The 25952-nt window shown below is 42.9% G+C and overlaps 1 protein-coding gene across 4 annotated transcripts in view; it reads right to left on the reverse strand.

The window, feature by feature from the left end:
• Window positions 1-25952, reverse strand: part of Septin6 (septin 6) — a 71381-nt gene that overhangs the window by 40834 nt on the left and 4595 nt on the right. For all 4 annotated transcript variants that reach the window (XM_047536045.1, XM_047536043.1, XM_047536042.1 and 1 more), the window contains exons 2-3: window positions 15758-15872; window positions 7237-7432 (exon numbers count right to left, since the gene is read on the reverse strand). In XM_047536045.1, coding sequence (XP_047392001.1) covers window positions 7237-7432; window positions 15758-15872 — 311 coding nt within the window. The remainder of the gene's footprint in view (window positions 1-7236; window positions 7433-15757; window positions 15873-25952) is intronic.

Here is a 25952-nt window from a genome sequence, read left to right on the forward strand (position 1 = left end):
CCAATGTATATTTCCTTCACTCACTCATTCTAAAACTATGGACCCAATACCCCACTGCTAGCCATTTGGTTCTCTGTACTCCTCCTGCAAGACTACAGGACTTAGCTCAGCCTTTCCTGATCACCTGCTCTCCCCTCCCAGCCAACCCAACCCAATAATCCCACCACCAGGCTTGGTCAATGGTGCCCTTTCTGTTCCCACGGTTCCCCTCCACATACCTTTGTTATTGTACAAGCCAGAGTGTGTAGAATCTGTGTGCATATTTATCCCCTTCCCTAAGCCTCAAGTTCCTTCACTACAGACTGCCTTATTTCTCACTGTCTCTGGCGCCTTACAATATACCTGGCATGTAGCAAACATTTAGTAATTGATAAACTGAACTAGATCCTCCACACCAACTTGGTGACTGAGCCTTGAGGATGTTTTCTCTCAAATCTGCCCCCTCTTCTCTGTCTTCGAAGTTTCTGTTCCTTCTTAAGCCCTCATCATCTCTCCCATTCTCAGGAGGAGTTACCCCTGATCTCCCTGTTTTGCCTCTACACGCTACCTTATCTCTTTTTTCCAGCTCAGACAAGCTTTTTAAATGAACAGTCTACACCCACTTTATCTGCTTCCTTTTTGAAAACTTCATGCTTTTTAATTTATTTTTAATTATGCAAGTGATACATGTATATATTCTCCCTGCCTCGGAGTAATCACTGTTTTCAGTCTGTTGATTATCCTTCCAGACCTTTTCTATGCATATGCATACAGAAAAAGAGAGATGCAGCCGGGCGTGGGGGTGCACACTTGCAATTCCAGCAACCCGGGAGGCTGAGGCAGGAGGACCAGCCTCAGCAACTTAGCAAGGTCCTAAGCAACTGAATGAGACCCTATCTCGAAATAAAATATAAAAAGAGCTGGGGATGTGGCTCAGTGGTTAAGCACCCTGGGTCAATCCCTGGTCAAAAAGAAAAAAGAAAAAGAGAGATGTGTGGGTTGTTTTATTGGGAAGAGGAGGACAGATTTATACAAATGGCAGTGTCATTCCACAACTTCTTTTCTTCACATAACAACATGACCTGGAGCTCTACCCATGTGAGTTCGAAGGGAATCTACCTCATTCTTTTAAACTGCCAAATACCATCTCACAGTTTGGTCAGGCATGATGGTGCATGCCTACAATCCCAGAGACTAGGGAGGCTGAGGCGGGAGGATCACAAGTTCAAGGCCAGCCTCAACAATTTAGCAAGGTCCTAAGAGACTCAGCAAAACCCTGTCTCAGAATTGAAATATAAAAAGGGCTGGGGTTGTGACTCGGTGGTTAAGTGCCCCTGGGTTCAAACCCCACTACAAAAAAAAAAAAAAAAACAAGTTGATAATCCTATGGTATGATTGAACCACAGTTCATTTGATTGCACTATTGATGGAAATTAGAACTTTTAAGGTTTTTTTAAACCTGGTAACCAATGCTGCAGTGAACATCCTTTCTGTATGTTCCTAATGAACATGTACAATTGTTCCTCTAGACTGTACACTTCAAAGTGGAGCTGTTGGGTCATAAATTATTCATATTTTTAATATATACTACCAAATTCGCCCTCCAAAAATTCTGCATCATTTTACATTCCCACCAACATGAATGAAATTACCTCTTGTTAGTGGATATTATACCATCTTTTATGTTTGCAAATCTGATGGATAAAAAAATTCATTGTTTTATTTTGCATTTCCCTAAATCACTGGGGAAATTGAATGAGCATCGTTTCATATGTTGATTGGTCATTTGTATTTCCCTCTGTCAATTACCTGTTTATTTCTCACTGAATTGTAGAAGCTCCTTTACATTTTAGAAAAATTCTCTGTGTTGTTATGTAGGTTGTAAATATTTTTGCCCCATCTCTAGCTTGTTTTTAATTTTGTTTATGATATCTTTTGACATATGAAAGTGCTGAGCTGAGTATGTAGCTCAGTGATACAGTACTTGCCTAGCATGTGTGAGGTCCTGAGTTCAATACACAATGATCCCAGAGGCTCAGGAGGCTGAGGCAGAAGGAATTCAGATCAGCCTCAGCAACTTAGCAAGGCCCTAAGCAACTTAGTGAAACCCTGTCTCAAAATAAAAAGGGCCGGGGATGTGGCTCAGTGGTTAAAACATCCCTGGGCTCAATCCCTGGTACCAAAAAAATTAATAAGAATTTAAAAATAACTGAAAGTATTTTTAATGAATTTACATTTGTCTTTTCTTCTATGACTTTTGGATTTTGTGTCATGCCTAGAAAAGACTTTTCTACCCACAAAGTTAAAAAAATATTCTGACATTTTCTCCTTACTTTTTTTTCTCCTTACATTTTTAGAATTTGTTTTTAGTCCAACGGGAATCTATTTTTGTGAATTATGTTTGTGTGAGAGGGTCTCATTTTATTTTTTTCTAAACAGATGACCTATTTTCCCAGCATCGTTTCTTGAATAGTCCGTTCTTTCCCTGCTGACTTACATATACTAAATTTCCATGTAAATATGGATCTGATCTTGGACTCACTTTTCTCTTCTACTCTTTCTTTTTGCTATTCTGATGTCTTTATATCCTTACCTCATTTTCACTCAGCAATCATGGAAACCTAGCTTATACCTACAATTCCCCTGGAATGATTATTCCTACATATACTAACGACCTTCCTATCGCCAAACCTTTCACATTGCCAAAATAAGAACTCTTTGGTTCTTATTTTCCTGGACACCATTTATCATTCTCTCCCATATGCTACATAATACAACTCGCCATCCATTTCCCTATCAGTAAAAATCATGATCATAAGTCAGGCACAATGACACAGGCCTGTAATCCCAGTAGCTCAGGAGGCTGAGGCAGCAGGATCTCAAGTTCAAAGCCAGCCTCAGCAAAAGCAAGGCACTTAACAACTCAGCGAGATCCTGTCTCTAAATAAAATACAAAATAGGGCTGGAGAAGTGGTTCAGTGATTGAGTGCCCCTGAGTTCAAACCCCGGTTACCCCCCCCCAAAAAAAATCATGATCATAGCTGTATGCAATAGCACACACCTATAATCTCAGCAACTTGGGAGGCTGAGAAGAGGATCACAAGTTTGAAGCCGGTCTCAGCAACTCAGGGAGACCATGTCTCCAAATAAAAAATAAAAAGGGCTGGGTATGTAGCTTAGTGGGAAAGCACCTCTAGATTCAATCCCCAGACTACCAAAAAAGATCATGATCATAATATCTCTGTTATTAGGTAGTTACTCTGAATCAGGAACTGTTTATTTCTTTTTTTTTATTTTTTAGTTGTCAATGATGGACCTTTATTTTACTTATTAATTTATATGTGGTGCTGAGAATCGAACCCAGTGCCTCGCAAATGCTTGGCAAGCACTCTACCACTGAGCCACAACCCCAGCCCACTGTTTAAGTATTTCTTATGCACACATGTCAAGAATGCTTCATCATAATCCTCTAAGGTAAGTATTATTATCATCATCCCCACTTTACAGGTGATTTGAAAACTGAGACATAAATTTAAGTATCTTGCTCTAGGTCCTTGGGCAATATGGCAATAAGGGCTTTGAACCCAGATCTGTCTGTCAGCAAAGCCTAATAAGTTCCTAGGCACTCCCTCTCCAGCCTGTCTTCTGCAGTCTTCTGATTGGGTTCCTTTTTCTCCACAATTTTTTGGGAGTACTGGGGATTAAAACTAGGGGCTCTCTATACCACTGAGCTACATCCAAGCCCTTTTGATTATTTTATTTGGAGATAGGGTCTTGCCAAGTTGCCAAGGTTCAAATTTGGGATCCTCCTGCCTCAACCTCCAGAGTAGCTGGAATTATAGGCATGCACCACTGTGTGTGACTCCAGCATTCTTTAAATGGTAGTTTTCCAAGGATCCAGTCCTAGTTGCTGTTCTTGCCATCTTAAGCATGTGCCCTGGATAAAGCAGGGCATTCTGATGTGCTGATTCAATGTAGCTACACTGACATCTCTGTGCTAAAATGGTCCTAATGGCATGTAGAAAACACTGTTTTTTATTACAAATCCCTGTAATTTTGTTTTTACCCTGCTTCCCCAATTTCAGGGAAGGTTTTCATTTCTACTTATTTGAGTTTGTATAGTTAGATTTTTATGAGTATGTATCACACTTATAATCAGGAAAAATAAGAAAAAAATTTTTAAAAATATGATGGAAAAAAAATATATGATGGAAGGAGATTAGCCTCTAAGGGACAGTATCCATTCAGCCCTTCCAAGCCATCATTATCAAGGCATTGTCCACTGTTAGATACATATAACTGAAAGAACTGTGAGAAATTTAATTGAGCTGGGTGAGGTGGCGCATGCTTGTAATTCCAGCAACTCCGGAGGCTGAGGCAGGAGGATCACAAGTTCAAAGCCTGTCTCAGGAACTTAATGAGGTCCTATCTCAAAATAAAAAATAAAATGGGCTGAGGATGTAGGTCAGTAGTTGAGTACCCCTGAACAAAACAAAAAGGAAGGGAGAGGGAGATAGAGATAGAGAGAGAGAGAGAGAGAGAGAGAGAAAGGAAGGAAAGAAGTTTAATTAAGGAGTTCCTGAAAAAAATCTGCCCTGAGATTAAGAACTCAGATTGTGATCCAAATATTCCCTTTCCCTCTGGATCTAATTTATTCTCAACCATACTAGATTAGCACAATAAACAAGCCTGTAAAAAACAGAAGTGTCCTTTTAAAATTTTAAATGAAAAACAGAATTCACTCCAATTTTAAGAAACCACATCTATTTGTTCATTGTAAGGACTGGAGTATGGCTGTTGTAGCTTTAAGGGAGAAATAGAATTTGAGATACAGTTCATCTAAGAAACAAGAGAATCCTCAACAAATGAGCATACACTACTCAAAATGATGAATGGTCTCTTCTGAGATGAGCACATGTGATAGCCACATGACTTCCAGTTAAAAGCAGATGGTGCCAACCCATACCCTCTACCTGACCCTAGTCCTCATCACTGAATGTCGCCCCACCCCTCACGCACACACATTCTCGAACCCCTCATTCTCTCCAGGCTCTCCTGCCTCTCCTGTTTTGACCCTTTCAGGGTCTTTTCATTCATCCACAAAACTTAGCCTCCTAGGGTTTTTTTTATCTTTAGCCCAGCGTCCTTCTTGCTCCACTCTGATTCCTGGGCATTCTTACACATGTCCACTCTTGGAACATAAAATGTATCCCCTGATAATCCAAATCTATATTTCCAGCCTAGACCTTCTCTGGGTCTCCAACTCTGTATACTGCTAACCCTGAAGGCCATCATGTATCTTGAGATTCCACAAAAAGGTTAAACTTAACATGTCTAAAACAGCTATAGCTAATTATCTTAAAACCTGGTTCTGTTATCTTCTCTACCTTATGAAGACCACCACCATTTATCTAGTCTCCAAAGCCAGAAATTCAGGCCTCATTCTAGATTCTTCTTTTCCCTTCACAACCCCACATCGAGTCTCTACCAAGTTCTTTTAATTTTACCTACACAATGTTTATCAAATCTTTCTCCTGTTCCCCACCTCAGCAACTATCTTCCCTTTTGCCTCAATCTCATTGGTCTAACAGTCCCCTAATATTTCTCATATTATCCCAAATGACTTTTTTCAAAGGCCCATCAGGCTATATCATTCTACCTCTTTTTTTTTTTTTGGCAGGGGGGGTACTAGGAATTTAACCAGGAACACTTAACCACTGAGCCACATCCCCAGACGGTTTTTATTTTTTATTTTGAGACAGGGTCTCACTGAGTTGAGTAGGGCCTTGCTAAATTGCTGAGCCAACTTTGAACCCACGATCCTCCTGCCTCAGCCTCCTGAGCCACTAGGACTATAAGCATGAACCACCACACACAGCTCATTCTACTACTTAAAATCTTTCAATAGCTAGGCATGGTGGTACATGTCTGTAATCCCAGCGGCTCAGGAGGCTGAGGCAGGAGGATCATGAGTTCAAAGCCAGTCTCAGCACTAAGCACCTCAGTGAGACCCCATCTCTAAATAAAATACAAAATAGGGCTGCGGGTGTGGTTCAATGGTTGAATGCTCCCGAGTTCAATCCCCATACCAAAAAAAAAAAAAAAAAACTTTCAGTGGAGACTGGGGTTGTGGCTCAGTGGTAGAGCGCTTGCCTCGCACTGGGTTTGATCCTCAACATCACATAAAAATGAATAAATAGTGGGCTGGGGATATAGCTCAATTAGTAGAGTGCTTGCTTCACATGCACAAGGCCCTGAGTTCAACCCCCAGCACCACCAAAAATAAATAAATGTACTGTGTCCATCCACAACTAAAAATATATTTTTTAAAAAAATCTTTCAATGTACTCTCCATAATTCCCTCTGGGTCTGACTCCCACTTTCCTTTTCAGGCTCACTTCTACTTTTCTCCTAGTTCACTTCAAACTGATGGCCCAGAGGCAGACCCAGGGTTTGCAGGGCTCTAGCTTATACAATTCAAAGAGCCCTCCAAAAAAAGAATGCTACCCTATGAGTAAAAATTACTTACACAGCCCTGGAAGGGGCCTGTGATGTGAGGACCCTGAAGCTTAAGCTTCACTAGCTTCACAGTAACTTTGCCTCTTGTCTAGCCAAACAGAGCAAGCTGCAGTTCCCCAGAACATACCAGAATCCTCTGCATCACTTTACCTTTGCACAAAGTTACCTCTTCCTGGAATGCCCTCTCCTCCAACGCTTATTTATCGGGCAAAGCAGTTTCTCCTTCAAGAGACAGTACAGGAAGTACATCCTCTGTTGCCTGACCTTCTCACACGGAATTGACTGTTCTCACCTTTTTGGTCTCATTTAAACTTGTCCTTTACCTCTCTGTACCCTGTCCTTTACGAAGATACCATTCTCTATGGAAATTATTTGCTTAAAACCAGTCTTGCTTGTGTGTGCCTCAAGGGCAGAGACAAAGTTACTCCTTTTTAGATTGTCAGAGCCCAGCAGTGCCTGGCACAAGGTAGGAGCTCAATAAGTGTTTGCTAAATGACATCAAGACCTCTACCCCATACACTGGGAAAACATCCTTTGGCAAAGTGTATGGAGTGGAACAGTTACTATAGACAGAGACCATGGACAGGGGCAGTCCTTGTGAGGGGCCTGCCACCTGCCCACTCCATTCTGAAAGAACAGGCTGAGCCCCAGCATCTACACTTTCTCCAAGACCCCCAAGGAAAGTTCCTCCCTGTGTCCCCCCACCAACCTTCCCACCCCACTCACTGCCTTCCTTACCTGTCCTCCTTGTTGATCTGGTCCCCAAAGCCCACTGTGCTAACAATTGTGAGCTTCAGCCCCACGTTGCTCTCTTGGAGGTCATAGGTATTGGACCGGAGCTGGACACCAGGTTGAGTGTGGGTGGCTGGCTCCCCCTCGAACTTGGTATTGAACAGAGTATCCATGAGGGTGGACTTGCCCAAACCTGTCTCTCCTGAAAATTGAAAGGATAAATTAGGGTCCATTCACACAATAACTATGCAGATGTCCACTTATTAACATGGGGAAATAAACATGATGCAATACTAAGTGAATAATAAATAGAAGTACATGGACCGTATGATCTCAGTTAAATGAAAAAGACCTAAAGGAATGCACCACAAACCAACGGTAGTAATTTCACAATAGTGGAATTGGGGGAATTTTCTATTTTTTTTCTGTTATTGAAATTTTTACTTGAAATTTTTATCTTGAGTATGCACTGCTTTTATAGTTAGAAAAAAGCAATTTATCCCTAGGAAAAAACTGGAAAGAAATACAATAGACACTTACCAATGGTTTTCTCTGGGTGGTGGGATTGTGTGTGGTTTTCATTTCTTTATGTTTTTCTATATTTTACAGGTTTTTTAAGTGGTTTTTTCTTTTGATATTGGGGATTGAACCCAGGGCGTTCTACCACAGAACTATACCTCTAGCCCTTTTATTTTTAATTTTGAGACCAAGTCTTACTAAATTGCCCAGGCTGGCCTCAAACTGACAATCCTCCTGTCTCAGCCTCCCAAATTGTTGGATTACAGGCATGCAACAGACCTCCCAGCTATTGGTTTGTTTGTTTGTTTGTTTGTTTTTGGTGGGGTACTAGGAATTGAACTCAGGGGCACTTAACCACTGAGCCACATCCCTGGCCTTATTTTGTATTTTATTTAGAGACAAGGTCTCACTGAGTTGCTTGGTGCCTCACTTTTGCTGAGGCTGGCTTTGAACTTGCCATCCTCCTGTCTCAGCCTCCTGAGTCACTGGGGCAGCTATTGTTTTATAATAAAAACTAATAAGCTATTTTAATTTTTTTTAAAAAAAGGGGACACAGTCCCTTGTCAAACAAATATCCTCCCCTCCCAGACTCTGCCTCATCTCCCTGAGAAGTCCAGAGCTCTGTGGGTGTCCTGGGTGGGGAGACTGTATGGATCCTCAGCTTTACCATCCTCCCAGCCAGGTTGAGATTTCAATAAGACCATTTTTAGCTAATGGAGAGGGAACTTAACAGGCCACAAATTATGATCCTCCTTATATATCAAATAAACCAGCCACTTGTTTGTTTAACTAACAGGCTGTGGGATACTAATAAATTAAACACTTGGAATTCCAAAAGTCTTGAATTTCAAGGGAGATGAAGCAGGGAAGGGCTGTGGCAGATTGGTGAAGGTTTGGGAAGGTTATTCCTAGGAGACCAGGGGATATCAAGCCGCTACCTCAAGCCAAGACATCTTTAGGGAATGAGACATCACAAGAAGCCATAAGCTGTGGGGGAAGTTGGTGAAATGGGGTTTAGGCAAGAATCTGACATGAAACCACAAGCAGGGTTAGGCACTAAAACCACTCATAATCTCCATGGATCCAGACTATACTTACCCCCCACCTCACGCCAAGCACTTCAGGAAAACCAGGAATAAAAGCCAGTAGTTAATTATCTGAAGTGCCCTTTGAACACCTAAGACTACCATACTATTTTGCTAAAATCACCCCACTTCTTCCCACCTACCTCCCCAAGCTGGGGGCGGGAGAGGGTAAGCTCTGACTTCTCTTCACAGTCTGAAGTGAGTTTGTACTGGGCACATCCTGGCCTGGCAGATCGCCCTTTGGGACCAATAGCACACATTTGCAAGGCAGTCTAGGGCTTGGGTTAGAGTTGCATGATTGGAAACGAAAATGCTCCATCTCCTCTCCACCCTCTGGGTGTGTCTAGCTTTGCATCTTCCAAGCCTCTTTTATCCTGAATAATGAGCTATGAATGCAGGAGATGCTTTTAAGGTGCTTTTAAAAGTGTCTATGACCAGAGCTTTCTATGGGGATCGGGGGAGAAAAAGAGAACAAGAACATTCAATTCAGCCTGGTTATCGGATCCCCAGCCCAATTTCATAGCCAGGTCTGACTAACATGGTGGGATTGCCAGGGAGGCAGAAAAAGTTGCTCACACAGATCATGTCTCCAGCCAGGGTCTGCTATACCCATTAGCAGCAAAGACTCTCCAAAAAGAGGCCTTTTTTTCCCCTTCCTTATAGGAACAGGTTAGTTTGGAGGCCCCAAGAAGAATTTGGTGAGGTGGGGTCTTTGCTATGGGGGGCAGCAGAATTGGGCAAGCAGCAGAAAATATCACTTCCACCCTGCCCAACGTAGGGAGGTAGCTCAACTGGAAATGGGGCCAGCACCTCTGAGGTGGGAACACAAGGGTGGCTTCCTCACTACACTTCCCTCCCCCTGGGGACTGAGGTTTGAGGTACATTTGAGCCCATCCTTGTACCCGCCTAATGAATTTTCCATGTCCACCCCTCCCCACCCCTTCTTCTGTCCCATGAGCTCCTTGCCGAATCCTCTGCAGCTCCTAGACAATGATAGGTCCAGTCTCCCTAGCATCCACGGTGGGCTGGCTGGCTCCCCAATCCCAAGAATTCTCAAAGAGAATCTTCCTGTACTCACAAGAGTCCCTACGCCTGGCCTCACACAGAAGGCCTCAGAAGCAGCACTGCACAGTGAGGGACCCACCCTGTTTGCACAGCTGGAGAAATGGGGGCCAGGCAGGGCAGAGCAGGGCAGGGCAGAGCAGGGCAGGGCAGGCAGCAGGGAGGATCCACAGGGGAAATGACCACCCAGATGCCTGCCAGCACAGAAGGGTTGCGAAAATTAGATGCCAAATAATGAAGGTCTGGAAGAAAAGAACTCATGAGTGTCTAGGGAATCACAATAAATTCTGTATGAGAAGAGGGCAGAAAACCAAGCCAGCTCTCTCTGTGACTATCAGGTGCTCTCTTCCAGGTCACCAGCAGAGCCTGGGGGTAGAGGGAGGCTCTCCCTTAATGGCTGGCACAGACCCAGGCTGAGCCTAGGATACTGTCCCCTCTCATGGCAGCCCTGGGGATCAGTATTGCAGGCAGGGTGGGGTTGGCTAACTGGGATCAGGTCAGCAGATTCCACGCCCCTGCAGGAAGATGAGAATTTGGCAATTAGCTTCCAGCAGGAAACCTGAGGAGTCCCGAGGGGTCCATTGCCCCCTCCTTTCCCAGCCCTTCCAGAACATCTCACAGTAGACTGTAGGGTTTATTAACCAATTTTAACTCCTGCTCCATCATCCAAGAGGATTTTGTCTCACATTGCTTAATGTAGATAGTGTGGTGGAAACAACAGTTTTTTTAAATAAATTAACTTAAAGCATGTAATATGAAACATGCTTTTTCAAACTATATTCCCTGGGACAGTGTGATGTTGACCTCCCCATCCTGGGTTAAAAACCACAGTGATAAAGAAAAGTTTAGCCCCTTTCCTCAGTTGCTGTTAACATCTGCACCCTCTGGCACCTTGTGCAATTAAGTCCTTGCAAGTTATGAAATGAAAGGTCCCAGCCAGGTTATCACCAAATTACCATGTGACCTGAGCTGGCTCAGCCCTTTCCTCTCTCTGGTTCCCAGGCTCCTTTCCTATAAAAGGAGAAGTTTGGAGTGACAATAATAGCTATTGTTTATGGCGCACTTAAGTCTGTGTCAGGCACTACTGTAAGTAAATACATATATTTTCTTTTTTGCATTGCTCAAGATTCTATCCTGAGCCTCAAACATGCAAGGCCAGAGCTCTGCCACTGGGCTATGTCCCCAGCTTCCATATATTTTCTTATTTATTCCTCACAAGTCTATAAGGTAGATAGTTTATTTTTGCAGTGCTGAGGATCAAACTCAGGGCTTCTTGCACGCTAGGCAAGTGCTCTACCATTGAGCTACACCTCCAGCCCTGAGCTACTACAACTTATCCTCAAGCCACTCACCAGCTACAGTTTCTCAGTCCCTCTGCATCTTATTTTCCTATACAATGTGGAGGAATTAAACAGTTCAAGGTCACAAACTAAAAAGTAGCAGAGCCACAATATGCATCCAGGCAGACTGACACTGGAACCCATGCTTTTAACCAATATGCTCTAGTGAGGCCCATAGGCATAATATGTTTGTTCATTTAGTCATTCAACAAGTATTTTAAAAGCCTCTAATAGGAGCCAGGCATAGTTATACAGCAATGAACAAGATAACCACAATCCCTGCTGTAATGGAGCTGAAGTCGCTTCCAGCTCTGAATGTTGGGCTAAACCAAGAGAAATGTCTCTGGATTCAACAGGGAGGTGTCCAAAAGGAAATGCTCCAGGAACTCCAGTTGGCCGGGGGAGCCTATGAACAGGGACAAGGCCATGCCTGACTTTGTGACCTTGCCCTTTTTTCCTTCCTGATCTTGTAGAGGCCTGGCACACTGTGCTGTGCTGAAGCCAGCTCGTCTGGCTTCCTGCATCTTTTCCCAGACCCACATGCAGTGATGTCATGTTGGTAGCTTAAAATCAGGTATGCTGGGAGTAATGACACCAAAGACATCAGCAGATGCTACAAACCACAGCATGTTTTTCCCTGTGATAACCTGTTAGATGATCATTGCCAGGCGTGGTGGCACACACCTGTAATCCCAACAACTTGGGAGACTGAGGCAGGAGGATCGTGAGTTCAAAGCCAGTCTCAGCGACTTAGCAACTTAAGCAACTCAAGAGAGATTGTCTCTAAATAAAATATTAAAAAGGGCTGGGGATATGGCTCAGTGCTTAAGTGACCCTGGGCTCAATCCCCCATACCAGAGGAGGAGGAGGAGGAGATCATTGCTGGGTTGGGGATGTAGAGTGTTAGGATGTTAACTGGGTTCAATCCCCAGCATTGCAAAAAAAAAAAAAAAAAAAAAAAACAGTTGACCCCTGCAGGCAGCCTGTCACAGACAAGTGAGCAGTTGTCTTTCCCAGAATTACAGGGACAAAACAATTGGCCCCTGAACTTGGTAGAATGCTAGCTGTTCTTTCCCTCCTCCCATAGCAAGGGAGAATTCTGCTTCTCTTGTGTGTTTTTTCCAAATCCAGCAGAGCCCAGTTGAGTCTGGAATCCTGAGCAGCTTCAAAGTAAATATTATCTTTATGACCTTTTGTATTCCTCGCAGCCATTACTGTTGCTGGCTCATTTGGATGGATGAATCTCTTTGGGGCCCTTTCCCAGCAGGGCAAAGCAATGAGCCCCAGAACATTCGTATTGCTGGCTCTAGTGGTTCTTCTAAGGCCTTTGTACTCAATCTGCAATCATGGGATCCTCAAGATTTCCAAAGCCAAGGGACTTATATATAATTTTTGGTAGGGGGAAGGGAACTTCACCCCACTAAGTAATTATTGTCAACTCCAGCAAATCTATTGGAGAGGAGTCAGAATATGTTCATGTCCGTGTGTCTAGTCAACAATAATAACAATTGTGGGAGCCATTTATTGGTACCCCTTACATATAAATTAGGCTCTGGATTTATAAAAATTCCCTCTCAATCCCAACATACACACATGCACATTCAGACACATATGCACATATGTATGGAAAATAGCTACTCTGCTGGGTGTAGGCCTACAGTCAAAGTTCAGTACCAAAGCAAATGATAATATGAAAAATATCCTAGGTCTCAGTTGATAAGCAAAGGTAGCACTATCATAATTTCATCCTGAAAATGTCCTATCAGAAAAAAAAGGAAAATGGTTTAGGGAACATGTTCTACGAATTGTTTTATAACAGTCATTAAAGAAGTAAACCCAACAGTCACCCACAAGCAAGAGGATAGATCACCTTCAACAGCCAAGCTATGGACTCTTCACCAAGTCAGTAGCAGGACTCAGCACTATGGCTGGTTGAGAGACTGCAGCCTCAGAGTCACTCTAAGCCGCTTGTGACCTTGGCCCCAATTGTGGGTTCTCTGAGCAATGACAGGGTCACAAGCACAGCAAGAGAGTAAGATGCAGGAGTCATAGGCTTTTTTGGATCTGGGATGGGGAATGAAATTAACCGAATCCAGGAACCTGCAGGTCTAACAGGAAATACTGGGGCAGCCATATCCTGAGACTTGACAAGTAGGGACTGAAGAGAAGGTGTGACTCCTTACAGGTGAGAGGGTACTCTTTCCCACTCTTCCCCTCTTGAAGGAACCATCCCGGCACCGGAGTGATTCCATCCCAGCAGGCACATACTGAAGCAGTTGGAACTGTACGATGGCTGGGTGGGAAATAGAAGACAGGGGTGTACCATTTCTCCCACTCACTTTGTCTTGAGCTTGGCTCTTCCTCTGAGCTCCAGGGGAGCTGTGATCCACATGTCAAATTTCCCTACACTTCTGCCACCAAAAAGCCATTCTGATTCACATGGCCTCCCTCCCAAGGCTTTACTAGACCACCCAGCAGCTTGGTTGAAAGGTTGCTTATGGTGGGTCTGTCACTTCACTTCTCATCTCTCAACACAGGTCACATGGAGCTCTGGGAGGAATGCCAAGGGAATCTGATACGTCTGTGCTGAAATATTTTGATAATCCAATATTACGTGAAGTAAGTTGTCCATCATCTGCCAAAGATTGGAGATCTTGTTAGTTAAATAAAGATTTGGCAGTGCTAATATTGAATGTGAGAGCATTTGCTCTTGATGCCAATCACTGCTACTTCTATTTATTTTGAATCCTTCTCCTGACATCACCTAAACGTGAGTTAGACTTTCAGCATTTAAAGGGTTAACAACCTCGATCTGGACCCTAAGTCCCCTGATATGTAATTCCGTGAAGCACATATTTTCATCTCTAGGTTCCAAAGCTGATATGTGGGAATGAGTCATTCAGCGAGTGAGCCTAGCTGACTGCCTGTCATCCAGAACAGAAGTGGCTTTTTTATTCTCTATTTGTCCTTGAGTACGCAGTGATTCTCTTACAGAAAATGAGCTGGAAAAGAGTGCTGGGGCGAGGCACAGTGGCACATACCTGTAATCCCAGCAGACTGGGAGGCTGAGGAAGAAGGATCTCGAGTTCAAAGCCAGCCTCAGCAATTCAGTAAGGCCCTAAGCAACTCAGCAAGACACTATCTCTAAATAAAATATATTTAAAAAGGGCTAGAGATGTGGCTCAGTGATGAAGCACCCCTGGGTTCAATTCCAGGTACCAAAAAAAAAAAAAAAAGAAAAAGACTACTGGGTCCAGGAGAAGCAAAACTAAAGAGTTCAAGGAAAAAGAATAAACTTAGTGAGAAAAAGAATTTTTAAATACATTAAAGAGTAAAATATCCAGTTCGGTGTTGGTTCAGATCTACAACATGAATGAGTTCCCTAGACACTCTATACAAAAATAAGAAAAGGCAATTAACGAAAGTGCTTGAGTGTTCCAGCCAGTGTGAAAACTGACTTTATTATGGTGTTTATACAATCATTAAGGAGGTCACTGAAAATATGCAGGTATACTTTCCTGCACTGTGAAGTGAAAATTATAGTTTACGATTGTGTTTGCAAATTTTGGATTTTTAAAGAATATCAAGAAACTGTTGTCCCTTTTGTTTGTTCAATTGGTGCTCAATGGTTTCCAGAGTGCTTCCGTGTTCTCAAGAGATGTTGCAGGCAACAGTTAAAGAGCAGTGGGAGGGATAAGGGATCGGTGGATATTATGCCTCTGCCACTTTTTCCCTGTTATCTCAGGCAAATGCCTCATCCTCCCCAAGTTTCTGGGTTTGCATGTGTTCCACGAGAATACAAACACTACTTGCTCTGCTCACTTTGCAGAGTAAGGTTCAAAAGTGCTCATGTGAGAACCTATTTGGGAACTATGATGAATGGCTGCTGTGGAGTTAACTCATACATTCATTCATTTCACAGACATTACGGAGTTCTCTTTGTGCCTTGATTAGCATATGGAGGGGACTAAGAGGCAGCTCCCACAGTTGAGATTAAAGGTCTAGACAGAGATACAGATAAGGGGAACAGAAGACCTTGCCTGCAGCTGTGTGAGCCTGCGCTTGAGCTCAAATTCTACCAAGCACAGAGAAACTGCAGAAGGAACCAACAGATCCAACCCACTGCCGGCAGCTGGTGGGCAGGTGGCCCCTTTCTTTCCTCAGCCATCACCTCCCTCCCCATTCTGTCCTGGTTCCTGTCTTCTGCAGTCAAAATGAACTTGACAGCAGGAACTGAGCCAGCCAGCCCCCTTGCAGAATTTCCACTGGGTCTCACACAGTTCCATTTCCCCCCAAAGTATGGCCCCAGATTCTGGTCCAGCCAAAGAAAAAAAGTAATTACAGCTGGCTGCTTACAAAAATAAGCAGATGGATAAAAGAAGAAGGTGGGGTGGGGGGAGAGGACCACTCTTGCAACTAGATCCGAATAACACACTATTTAACCTAATTACCTGCAAAGCCACATCCAGCCATTAAGGATCCATATTCTGTAATAGAATTTCCTGCAATGGAAATACTCACCCACGCACAGGATGTTGAAGCAGAAGCCCTGGCTGACTGACTTATTCACCAGCTGGTCAGGCAAGCTGTCAAACCCCACATGTCCAGCCAGGGGGACAGTTCGGCAACCTTCACCCTAATTTGGGAGGGGAAGGAGGGAGAAAATGAAAATGTGCTTAAAATTAATCTGGGTCTCAGTTCTCCATCCAAATGGTCTCTGTGCTAGCAAGTAATAACTATTCAGGTCCCAGGTATCATCTTTCAGGTACTCCCTGCCTCAGAGCAAAACAGCCTGTCATGGATTCAAGAATCCAGGCATCTTCTAGGCTCAATGCTGAATGTCACCATAGTTCCACAGTCCCTTTTGTAGAGCAAACTACAGAGGGGGCTTTTTGGGGTGGGAGGGCAGGATCAGGGGAAGAGAACACTGGCCCCAGATATTCTCAGACTTGGGTTAAATCTGCAATCAATCGCTTATGAGCTGGGTAGCCTCTCTGAGACACAATTTCCTTCCACTTCTATCATATGAGACAATCAGTTCTATCCTAGAAGTGACTGGGAGATGTATATATGCTAATTAATACATGCAATGAGCTTAGCACGTGCATAAGTAGTCAGTAAATACCTCCCAAAACCTTAGAAAGCCATTAATCCTCTTTTTAGAACCTACAAAAGCAGCATGGCATAGAGGTTAAGGGGGGGATAGACTTTGAAATCAGGCAGGTCTGAATTAGAGTCCTAGTCAGCCACCTTCTGGCTATGTGACCTCTGACAGGTTATTTTTCTCAAAGTTTCCCCATCATAAAATCAGAAACTAGTAGCTGGTGTGCGGGTTATATAGGAAAATGCCCCTCGAGCACTTAGTGTGGTCCCTGGCATGTAGTAAGTATTAAGTCAACAGTAGCTGCCCTTATCATGGCACTATGGGGTTATCCTTAGACCCTGGGCTGACCAGTACTGCCATGGAACACCGTGACTTTCTCTAGCTAGAGGAAGATGCCTCCAGGTTCCCTCTGGTTCCCTTGACTCCGTAGGTGTCAGCCAAGCCACTCCCAGCCCTGGAAATCAGAGGGCCTTTGCTTCGCCTGCAAGGCCCAAAGCTACTTACAGTTAATGGCTTTACCAAACAGAAAGTGCCTCAAATTAAGGCAGGTTTCCAAGGACAGAAAGGGCCTGAATGTAGTGCCAACTGCCAATGGCCACAGTGGAGAGGAGGGAGAGAGAGGGGAGAAAGGAAGAGAAGGGAAGCTGGAGACAGCAAGCTCCGAAGAATGATGGGCTATGGGAAGAGTCAGCATTTCTGTTGGGTGGAACTGCACCAGGTTTTCTGTAACCAGAAAGATGCCAAGAGCAATCCAAAAGGTCAGGGTTCGTGCCAGGAGGCCTGCACCAGCATCCCAGTCTTCACTAGAAGGCAGCTCTTACACTGACTGGATCTGCTAGCAGACTAGGGTCCCTAATAAGTGCATGCTTCACACTGAAAGGGATGGGCTGTGATGGTGGAGCAGCCTCTCGGTCATCATCAGAACTGGCTCCCAGACAGCCCTTCACCCAGCTCGGGATCCCACTTCCAAGAGCTAGTGCCGGTTACTGCCATCTGGTGAGTTCATTATCCTCACACACCTCGCCCCACACACTCCCAGGGGAGCATTCTTGACAGACGACCATATGCCATCATTCAGTCAGGTTGGTGTATTCTGTGCCCCAGAGGGGCACCTGAAGACAGCTGAGTTTCATGAAGGACCCTCATCACTCAGGGTTTTGTTCTACATTCACCCCTTTTTGCTTCCCCTTCTCCATTGCTCCTTCTTCTCTTCCATTAAAGCCAACAGGAAGATGTAAGATCCCCAGGGTTGGTTCTTAGTCCTCAACACGGGAGGAGAGAAGGGATTTAAGAGAGAATATGGTTCCTCCATGGAGCCTCCCACATAGCAGGCCTTGGAAGTTGGGATGAACTCAAGAGTTGAGGTTTCCTGAGCCATATTTTATCATCTCTGGCTGCCTCTTCCTGTCTCCAAATTCAGCACCATGAAACGTCAAGTGCTCCAAAGCCCTAGGTCCAAGTGCCAAAAGAAGAGGAAAGGAATTCTCAAACAAAAGACAATGGAGGGCAGTGGGGAAAGTTCCCCACCTTATTCATTGATATATTTCATTGTCAAAACGTACCAAACACCTCCTATGTGCCCAGCATTATCTCCCACCCAGCACAGTGCTGTAAAGAGCCCTGAATAGCAAACTGAAGAGTACAGGCTGTATTCCCTAGGCAAGGGGGTTTGGGGTATTTCAAGTATATTTAAGCAGGGAGGGCCATGATACAAGTAGGGCTTATGAAAGATCATTCCAGCTGCAAGGTGCTTGACTGATTGGAGGAACAGGAGATTAGGGCAGGGATACACATTGAGAGAGGGTTCCAATAATGTTGAACTGGCAGAGGGACATCCAAGCATTGTGACAATAAATTCTGGTTGAAATGAACTGACCTGACTTGGGACTCAAAAAAGAAAGATCTGAGGCTGGGGGTATAGCTCAGTGGTAAAACGTGTGCTGAGCGTGTATGAGGCCCCAGAACCACATCCACAAAAAAGGAGCAAATTTGAGAGATCTGCTAAACAAGGGATGAGATTCCATGAGTGGCTGGGCAGGAGTGGGAACAATCAAAGCCAACTTCAAGGTCTAAATTTGATGGATACCAGCAAGGATAGAAAGAGAGAGGCCAGGAAAGGAAGGTTGGTTAGTGGGGATGTCTAAGAGTCTGGTTCCAAAACAGCTCTTACTAAAAAATTTTACTTATAGGTTTTATGCTTCATAAAAGTAATCAAAGTAATCAATGTTCATTGCAGAAATCTTAGCACAGAAATCATAAAGGAGAAAACAAAAATCACCCACAAAAATCTCTTTCTAGAGATAATCACTTAATATTTGTATGCATTTTCCTCCAATCTGTATGGTCTTTTTTTTTTTTTTAAGTACCAGGGATTGAACCCAGGGGCGCTTAACCCCTTAACCCCTTAATTGTTTAGGGTCTTGCTAAGTTGCTAAAGCTAACTTTGAACTTGCAATCCTCCTGCCTCCGTCTCCCAAGTCGCTGGAATTACAGGTGTGCACCACCGTGCCTGGCTTCTATATGCCTTTTATTTTTTAACAAAATAGGGCTACTCCTGTATATTCCTTTTTGTTACCTGACCTATTACCACTTTTGTTACCTTACTTAATATAGTATGGATTTTTTGAGTAATTAAGCATGCTTCTAAAAAAATGTTTTTATTGGTCATATAGCATTCCAGGGCAGGAATTTGCCATATTTTCTCAACCAATCTTCTACTGCTGGACGTTTAGTGTATCCCCAAGTTTTCAACATCATAAACAACTCTGGTTCTTCTAGGTTTGCATATATCTCTGATTATATCCTAGAATTGAAGCCTACTAGATCAAAAGGTTCACACATTTTAAAGACTTTGGTACATGTTGACACACTATTGAATAGAGAAGAGTACAAAATTTATGTTTCTACCTCTAATATGTGAGTGACTATTTACCCACAAACAATGAGTTTCATAAGCTTTTTAACCATTGTGAATTGAATCACTGAAAAACAGCATCGCGTTGCTTAATTTGTATTGTATTAGTGAGGGTGAACATGTTTTCATTGTTCATCTGTGTATGTGTATTTGTGTATGTGAATTACCTAGTCATGTCTTTGTCCATTTAAAAAATGGATGTTTGTCTTTTCTCTTAGATTTGGAAAAGCATTTTATGTGTTGAGGAAAATAAGATCATTTTGATTTTTATGGTAAGATATTTGAGAAAAGAAATCCAATAAGTAGTTAGCAATATGGGATTGTAGGCTTCGAGAGAATTCAGGACTGAGTCATAAATTTAGGAGTGAGAGGGATAAAACTGAATGTGCTCTCTGAGAGAAGTACAGGAATCAAAGAGCTAAAGACTGAATATAGGAAATGTTCATGAATAAGGAATGGGAAAATGAAGAGGATTCTGCCACAAGAAGGAAATGATCAGAAAATTAAGAGATGACCCAACAGTTCTCTATTGCTAGAAGCCAAAGAGAAAGCCAAGAAGAATTACTTCATTGATTTGGATTTCACGAAGGTCACTGGTGACTTTTAGAATCCTTACTTCTTCTGCATCTTTTACCCAGTGTCCATTACACCTAAATTAACTGAAGAGCCTGGGGAGTAGGGAACATAGGACCTGGTTAATGTTTTTCTTTCTCTTCAAGATTTAAGCAGCAAATTTTTTGTCTCAAACCCTGTAGTTAAGCTTCAAAAACATATTTGTATAGTTTCTACTTTAGGAAATCCTGTCTAATGAACACCATGCACTCTTGCTTTGATGACTCTTATGATATGTCAAGGTCATCATTATGAATATCTGTCTTCATTGTTCATAACTAAATATGTGGAGGTAAAAAAAAAAAAAACAGGACATGGGACTGGAATGTACATTGACCCCTGGACAGCCCCCGGAAGTTTCTTTTCTCCTCTCTCACTAAACCTGATATCTTATCTCTTTCCTCTTTCTCCTTAAGGTGGCCTAATTAATTGAGGTCCTGATTACTTTGATTGCAGTTAATTGAATGCTCCCTTGACTATGATGTACATAAGAGGAGATGAAACTGGCAACTTAGCCCAGCATGTCTGATGCTAAACCTTCAAATTGTCATCTTGAATAGCAGGTGATGCCATGTTCAAAGCTTGAACTGAGAAGTCAGAAAGGCCATAATCACCACAATTGTAAACTGCACATCTCCCATAACCTTACAACCTCCTCGTAGAGTCTATTCTGCAGAAACTCACGTATCTGTACAGAGATCTCTGTACAAGAAAATCCATTACAGCCCTGCATGTAATACTAAAAAACTAAAAAAAAGATCCTAAATGATTGTTAATGGGAAAATATTTAACTAAATTATGATACATGCACATTCTGGAACATTCTGCGGCCATTAAGAGGAATCACAGTGAAACCCACTAATTTGTACAATAAATATGCAATGATAATCATAATTTTAAAAGTTCCAAAAAGAGGAATGTGGTAGTTCTATATGTACTGATGTGAATATCTCCAAGGCATATTTTGAGAAAGAAACAGAAATTATAGAACAAGAAGCACAGGATGAACCTCTCTATACTCAAAAAGCCTGTATATTTATCTTTTCACATAAATGTATGGGAGTGCACAGACAGAAACTGAAAAGACACCTGCCCAGCCAAAGATGGTGGCTAGCTCAGGGGATGAAAATGGAAGCAGGGGCCTAGTCAGGGAGTTAGTCAGCATGTTTTGCAGTGTTTGATTCTTTTATAGCACAAATTTATTCACACGTTACCTGTATAATTTTAAAGCATTTTTAATAAAAGAAAGGAGAGTTCTTGTTCACTGGGCTTTGCAGCAGGGGTAATTAGGATGCAGAGAGTCTGAGAGGAGCTAAAAGGAAGGCAAAATGAAAGAGTGCGCCTGAGAATTGGGGGAGCCCCTGCGCCCCTCCCCAGCTACATTTCCTGTTTTCTCCTCATCTGCAGTCACCTGCGGTTTTGAAATACGTTATACCACATTTCATATCACAGGCAGAAACGCGGCTCTTGTTCCCCTCCACCTCCTCCCCTGAGGGCACACCAATTTCGTTTTTTAATTGAATATTCGTAAGATTCATATTAAGAAGAACGAGCCATGGTGCTTCCAGCTGTGCATCTTTCTCCCATTGCTGTTATTCTGAAAATAAAGAGTCCCAGAAGCACCCAAGTAAGCAACTGCTGTCCCCCACTCCCCACTGTGTCTCTTCCAACATTAGTGGTAGAGTAAGCAAGCAGTATTTGAGACCTCTGGGAACTACGGGTCCATCTGTGTCAGTAGAGAATTTCCTGCTCTCTTTAGGTTAGTAACTGTCCTCCTGAAGAATAGATGAGAGCAAAATGCTGGGAACTCATTACCCATGATAGAACTTTCCTTAAACTTTTTCCTCTAGCCTTTTGCAGAAATATGGAAGTGGATTTTCTTCAGTAGCCTCAACAATCTTAGTGGTGGACCCAATTTCTCACACCTTCCTTTTCTCCATCACCTTCTCTAGTCCTGAATACCAACCTATTATGCAAATTTCCAAGCCTTTCAAAACCAACTCATCCCAGGCTTAGGAGGCTGAAGCAGGAGGACTACAAGTTTGAGGCCAGCCTCAGCAACTTAGCCAGGTCCTACACAATTTAGTGAGACCCTGTCACACACAAAAAATAAATAAATAAAAATGAGCCAGGCATGGTGGCACATGCCTGTAATTCCAGCGCCTGGGAAGCCTGAAGCAGAAGAATCGTGAATTCAAAGTCAGCCTCAGCAAAAGCGAGGTGCTAAGCAACTCAGTGAGACCCTTTCTCTAAATAAAACACAAAAATGGGCTGGGGATGTGGCTCAGTGGTCCAGTGCCCCTGGGTTCAATCCCCAGTACCAAAAATAAATTAATTAATTAAAATTAAAATTTAAATTTAAAAGGACTGGGGATGTGACTCAGTGGTTAAGCACCCCTGGGTTCAATCCCGAGTACCAAAAAAGAAAAAAAATCATCATTTCAATGACACATGATAGAATGTTAAGCAGTTAACAAAATGTTTTCAAGGAATATTTAATGACACAAATAAAAGCTCACCAAATGCTGCTCGTCAAAGCAAAGCAAAACAAAACACCTAGACACAGGAGCATCCCAATGGTCAAGGGAAAGTGTGATGACATTGGTTACTTCTGGGTAGAAGGCTTATAGGTCATGTTGTTATTTGATCTTTTTCAAATTTTTTATAATAGGCATGCTTTCATTTTTTGGTTTTTTGTTTTTTTACTTTTATTTATTTATTTATTTATTTATTTTCATTCATGCTTTAGTTTTATAATCTGGAAAAACATTGTTGGGTTTTTTGGGTTTTTTTTTCTTTAAGATTCTATGACACTACTTTTGCAGGCAGGAAGTGGCCTCAGATACTCTAGAACTTCAACTACAACTAAAAAGATACTTTACATACAGATAACCAGAAAATTTGGTTAAGCAGACCATTTAGCTCTCAAGCAGTTTTACTGTATATAGTACATTTATTTTACCAATGATACAATAAAACCCTGTTATTCTCCTAATAAAAACTTAATACATGTAATAGATGTAACTTAATGTTTTACAGTGCACTTATTACTGTAAAGATTCATGTAAACCAGAAGTCAAATCATATGTCCTAAAATGTGTAGTAAAATGTCCTAATAAAACAATCAGGTGGCTGAGAGCCCCATCTGCTGCCTCCAATATTATCATAAGAACCACAAAAGCACCAATAAGTTCCCAGAAAATTTTTAAGAAGTAAAAACCTCCAGTGTAGGCCAGATGCAGTGGCACATGCCTGTAATCCCAGCAACTTGGGAGGCTGAGGCAGGAGGATCTCGAGTTCAAAGCCAGCCTCAGCAATGGCGAGGCACTAAGCAACTCAGTGAAACCCTGTCTCTAAATAACATACAAAATAGGGCTGGGGATGAGGCTCAGTGGTCGAGTGCCCCCCTGAGTTCAGTCCCCGGTACAAAAAAAAAAAAAAAGAAAGAAAGAAAGAAAGAAAAACCTCCAATGCACCCAATACTTCAAATATTAGGATGTCCATTGCACTGATTAAGCCAGGTTAAGAGGAAACAGAATAGTCACAATGCCCTGTACTGGGAGAGAGAAATTTGGGGGCCATTCCCAGGAGAAACCAGGCCTGCAAAAGCTGGTAGCTGGTCCTAAGGGACCTCAAAAATGTCCTTCAGTGGGGGAGCAGCTAGCTTATGGGACCCTGGGGAAGCACAAGGGAGTCCATCCTTACCATACAGGGGGTAAGGCCCATTTTTGGCGAAGCCAATAGATGAAACTGATTTAATACACAAGATAAATTCCAGAGTGGCTTTTCATTCTATAAAAGGATCCACAGCAGGATTCCATTAAATAGCCAGCTCTTCTAGTGCATTTAAAGTGGGATTCCACAGACAAACATTCAGCTGTCATGGGCCTTTATTGGAAGACAATAGCTATATATACCTACATGGACAGACAATATCCAAAGAGTTGTTTCTATTCTACTTACGGAGACCCTGCTGAGCTAAAAGCATGGACTTGCCTTCTCCACAATTCAATTCTCTCCCCACCCAGCTCAAGGAAGGAGTCAAAGCAGGGAAGGGGTGGAGTTCAATTCTGCCACCTCATTCGGAAGCAGAAGGAGGCAAAGAGCTAAAAGAAATTAGGCTAGAGAACAAGGAAACATAAGAACCAAACGGTACAACGTCAGAACTGGAAACGCCCTTAAAGATCACCTAATTCAACCCACTCTTTTTACAAAAGGGGAAATAGAGACTCAGAGAGAGGAAATGACTTGTCCCGAGTCACAGAGTGATTTAGTGGCAGCAAGTGGTGCTAGGATCCAGACCCCTGTCAAGCAGACTGCCACTCTCAAATGGAAAAGTTGACTTAAGTGGCAGATGTATTTATTTCTGCTGCTAAAATTCCAGGACATGGGGTTTGTGACTTGATGCTGGTCAAGAGTGAGAAAGGTCAAGAACATGACCCGGAAGCCTGTGGGCTCACCAAGGTGGCTCTGGCCCGTAGAAAGCAACTGAGGTGGTCAATGCCGTAGAGAGCCTATTCCCCTCCTCTCCACTGTCTCCCCCACTTTTCTCTTTTTTCCCTCTCTTCTGACTCCAGTCTAAGCCTCAACCTGGCCAGCTGCCCAGCTCCACTCAAGAGTCCCAGGACTAAGAAGCCTACCTAACTCAACAAGCCATTGTCTGGATAAAATATCTCCACCTCAGGCCAGGAGTGACCCTGCTCATGGCAGTCAACTGTCTCACAAAAACCAGATTCCCTTCAAGCCAGGCCGTTTCCACAGTTTTCTAGGTGTTCTGGATATTGTTAGCTCCAATTCATTTAAAAAAAAAAAAAAAAAAGAAAAGAAAAGAAAGAAAGAAAAGGTTTACCCATAGGCCTCTGGGTGAATGCCCAACTGCCCTCTGGGGAGCCTGAATTGCCTCTGCCTCCATCTGGTCTCGTTTAATGGGGATCTGGAAAAAAAAAACCCAGTTCCTGTCTCAGGACCAGTGTTCAGAGCTGGGGGCCTCTGCTGTGAAAGGAAACCGAACACCTCAAACACTACCTCACACCTCATCAGGGCCGTGAAAGCAGAGTTCTGCTCCTGTTACCCCAAGGCCTTCTTTAGGGGTCAGAGAGGGACTTGGCAGGAGAAACCTGAGGCCTGTCCCTGAGAAGGCCTGCAAATCTTTTCCTGGTCAAAGGGATGTCCCAACTCCAAGGCCAGCTGAGAGAATACTGCACAATTCAGCAGATGGTTGTCTCTGACGAGAAGACACTGGAAGAGAGGATAACATTATTTCTCACCCTCCTGAGCATGTGGTCTCCTTCCTCTGTGCAGGCAGTTGAGAAACCCACGATTTTAAATCCTGGCAGCAGAAGCCTCCTCCTGCCAAACCAAGGAGGAAGGGTCTGTGTTTCTAATTTATTCTGCCCCCCCTCCAGTTGTTACTTAAAATAATCCATCATTACATGGCTGGTGGCTCCAAGATTTTTATTTAAAGCAATATGTAGAGAAAAAAAAAAAAGAAAACCCACACAACCCGTGACTATGCTATCTTGGATTTAAGCTAAGAATCTTTTTAACATCAGTCTCCAGATCACTCAAGAATACTCTTCTCTGACCCCTGTGAGGGTACTGAGGGGTGTAGGGAGAGAAGAGGGGGAAGAGAGGGCATGGCAGGATTTTAATTTCTTAGAAACATCTGGAAAAGGCCAACATTTTTAAAAAGGGAATCTGTGTCATCTAGCAGGTGTTCCATTGTTTTGTCCATTGACCAGCAATAACACTTTGAACTAAGTCAATTGATCTCCTGACATGCATAAAATGAAGAAAACGGTAATACTTTTCTAGAAAGCTGTTGGAGAAAATGGTATCATACAGATGGAAGCATTTTGAGATTGTTAAAAGAAACATGTACATCTACCCATGGTGTTTTTTTCTTTCTTTTTCTTCCTTCCTTCCTTCTCTTTCTTTCCTTCCTTCCTTCTTTCTTCCCATCTGTCTTGAATGTGGTTTTAAGGGACATGCAACTAAAAACCCTTCTCAATTGTTCATGCTAATATTAAACCATGGCCCTGCTAATCCAGGAACACAGGCAAGTCCAGAAATCAGTTCTATTTAGT

Source organism: Sciurus carolinensis, chromosome X, assembly GCF_902686445.1.
Source record: "Sciurus carolinensis chromosome X, mSciCar1.2, whole genome shotgun sequence".
Lineage (NCBI taxonomy): Eukaryota > Metazoa > Chordata > Mammalia > Rodentia > Sciuridae > Sciurus > Sciurus carolinensis.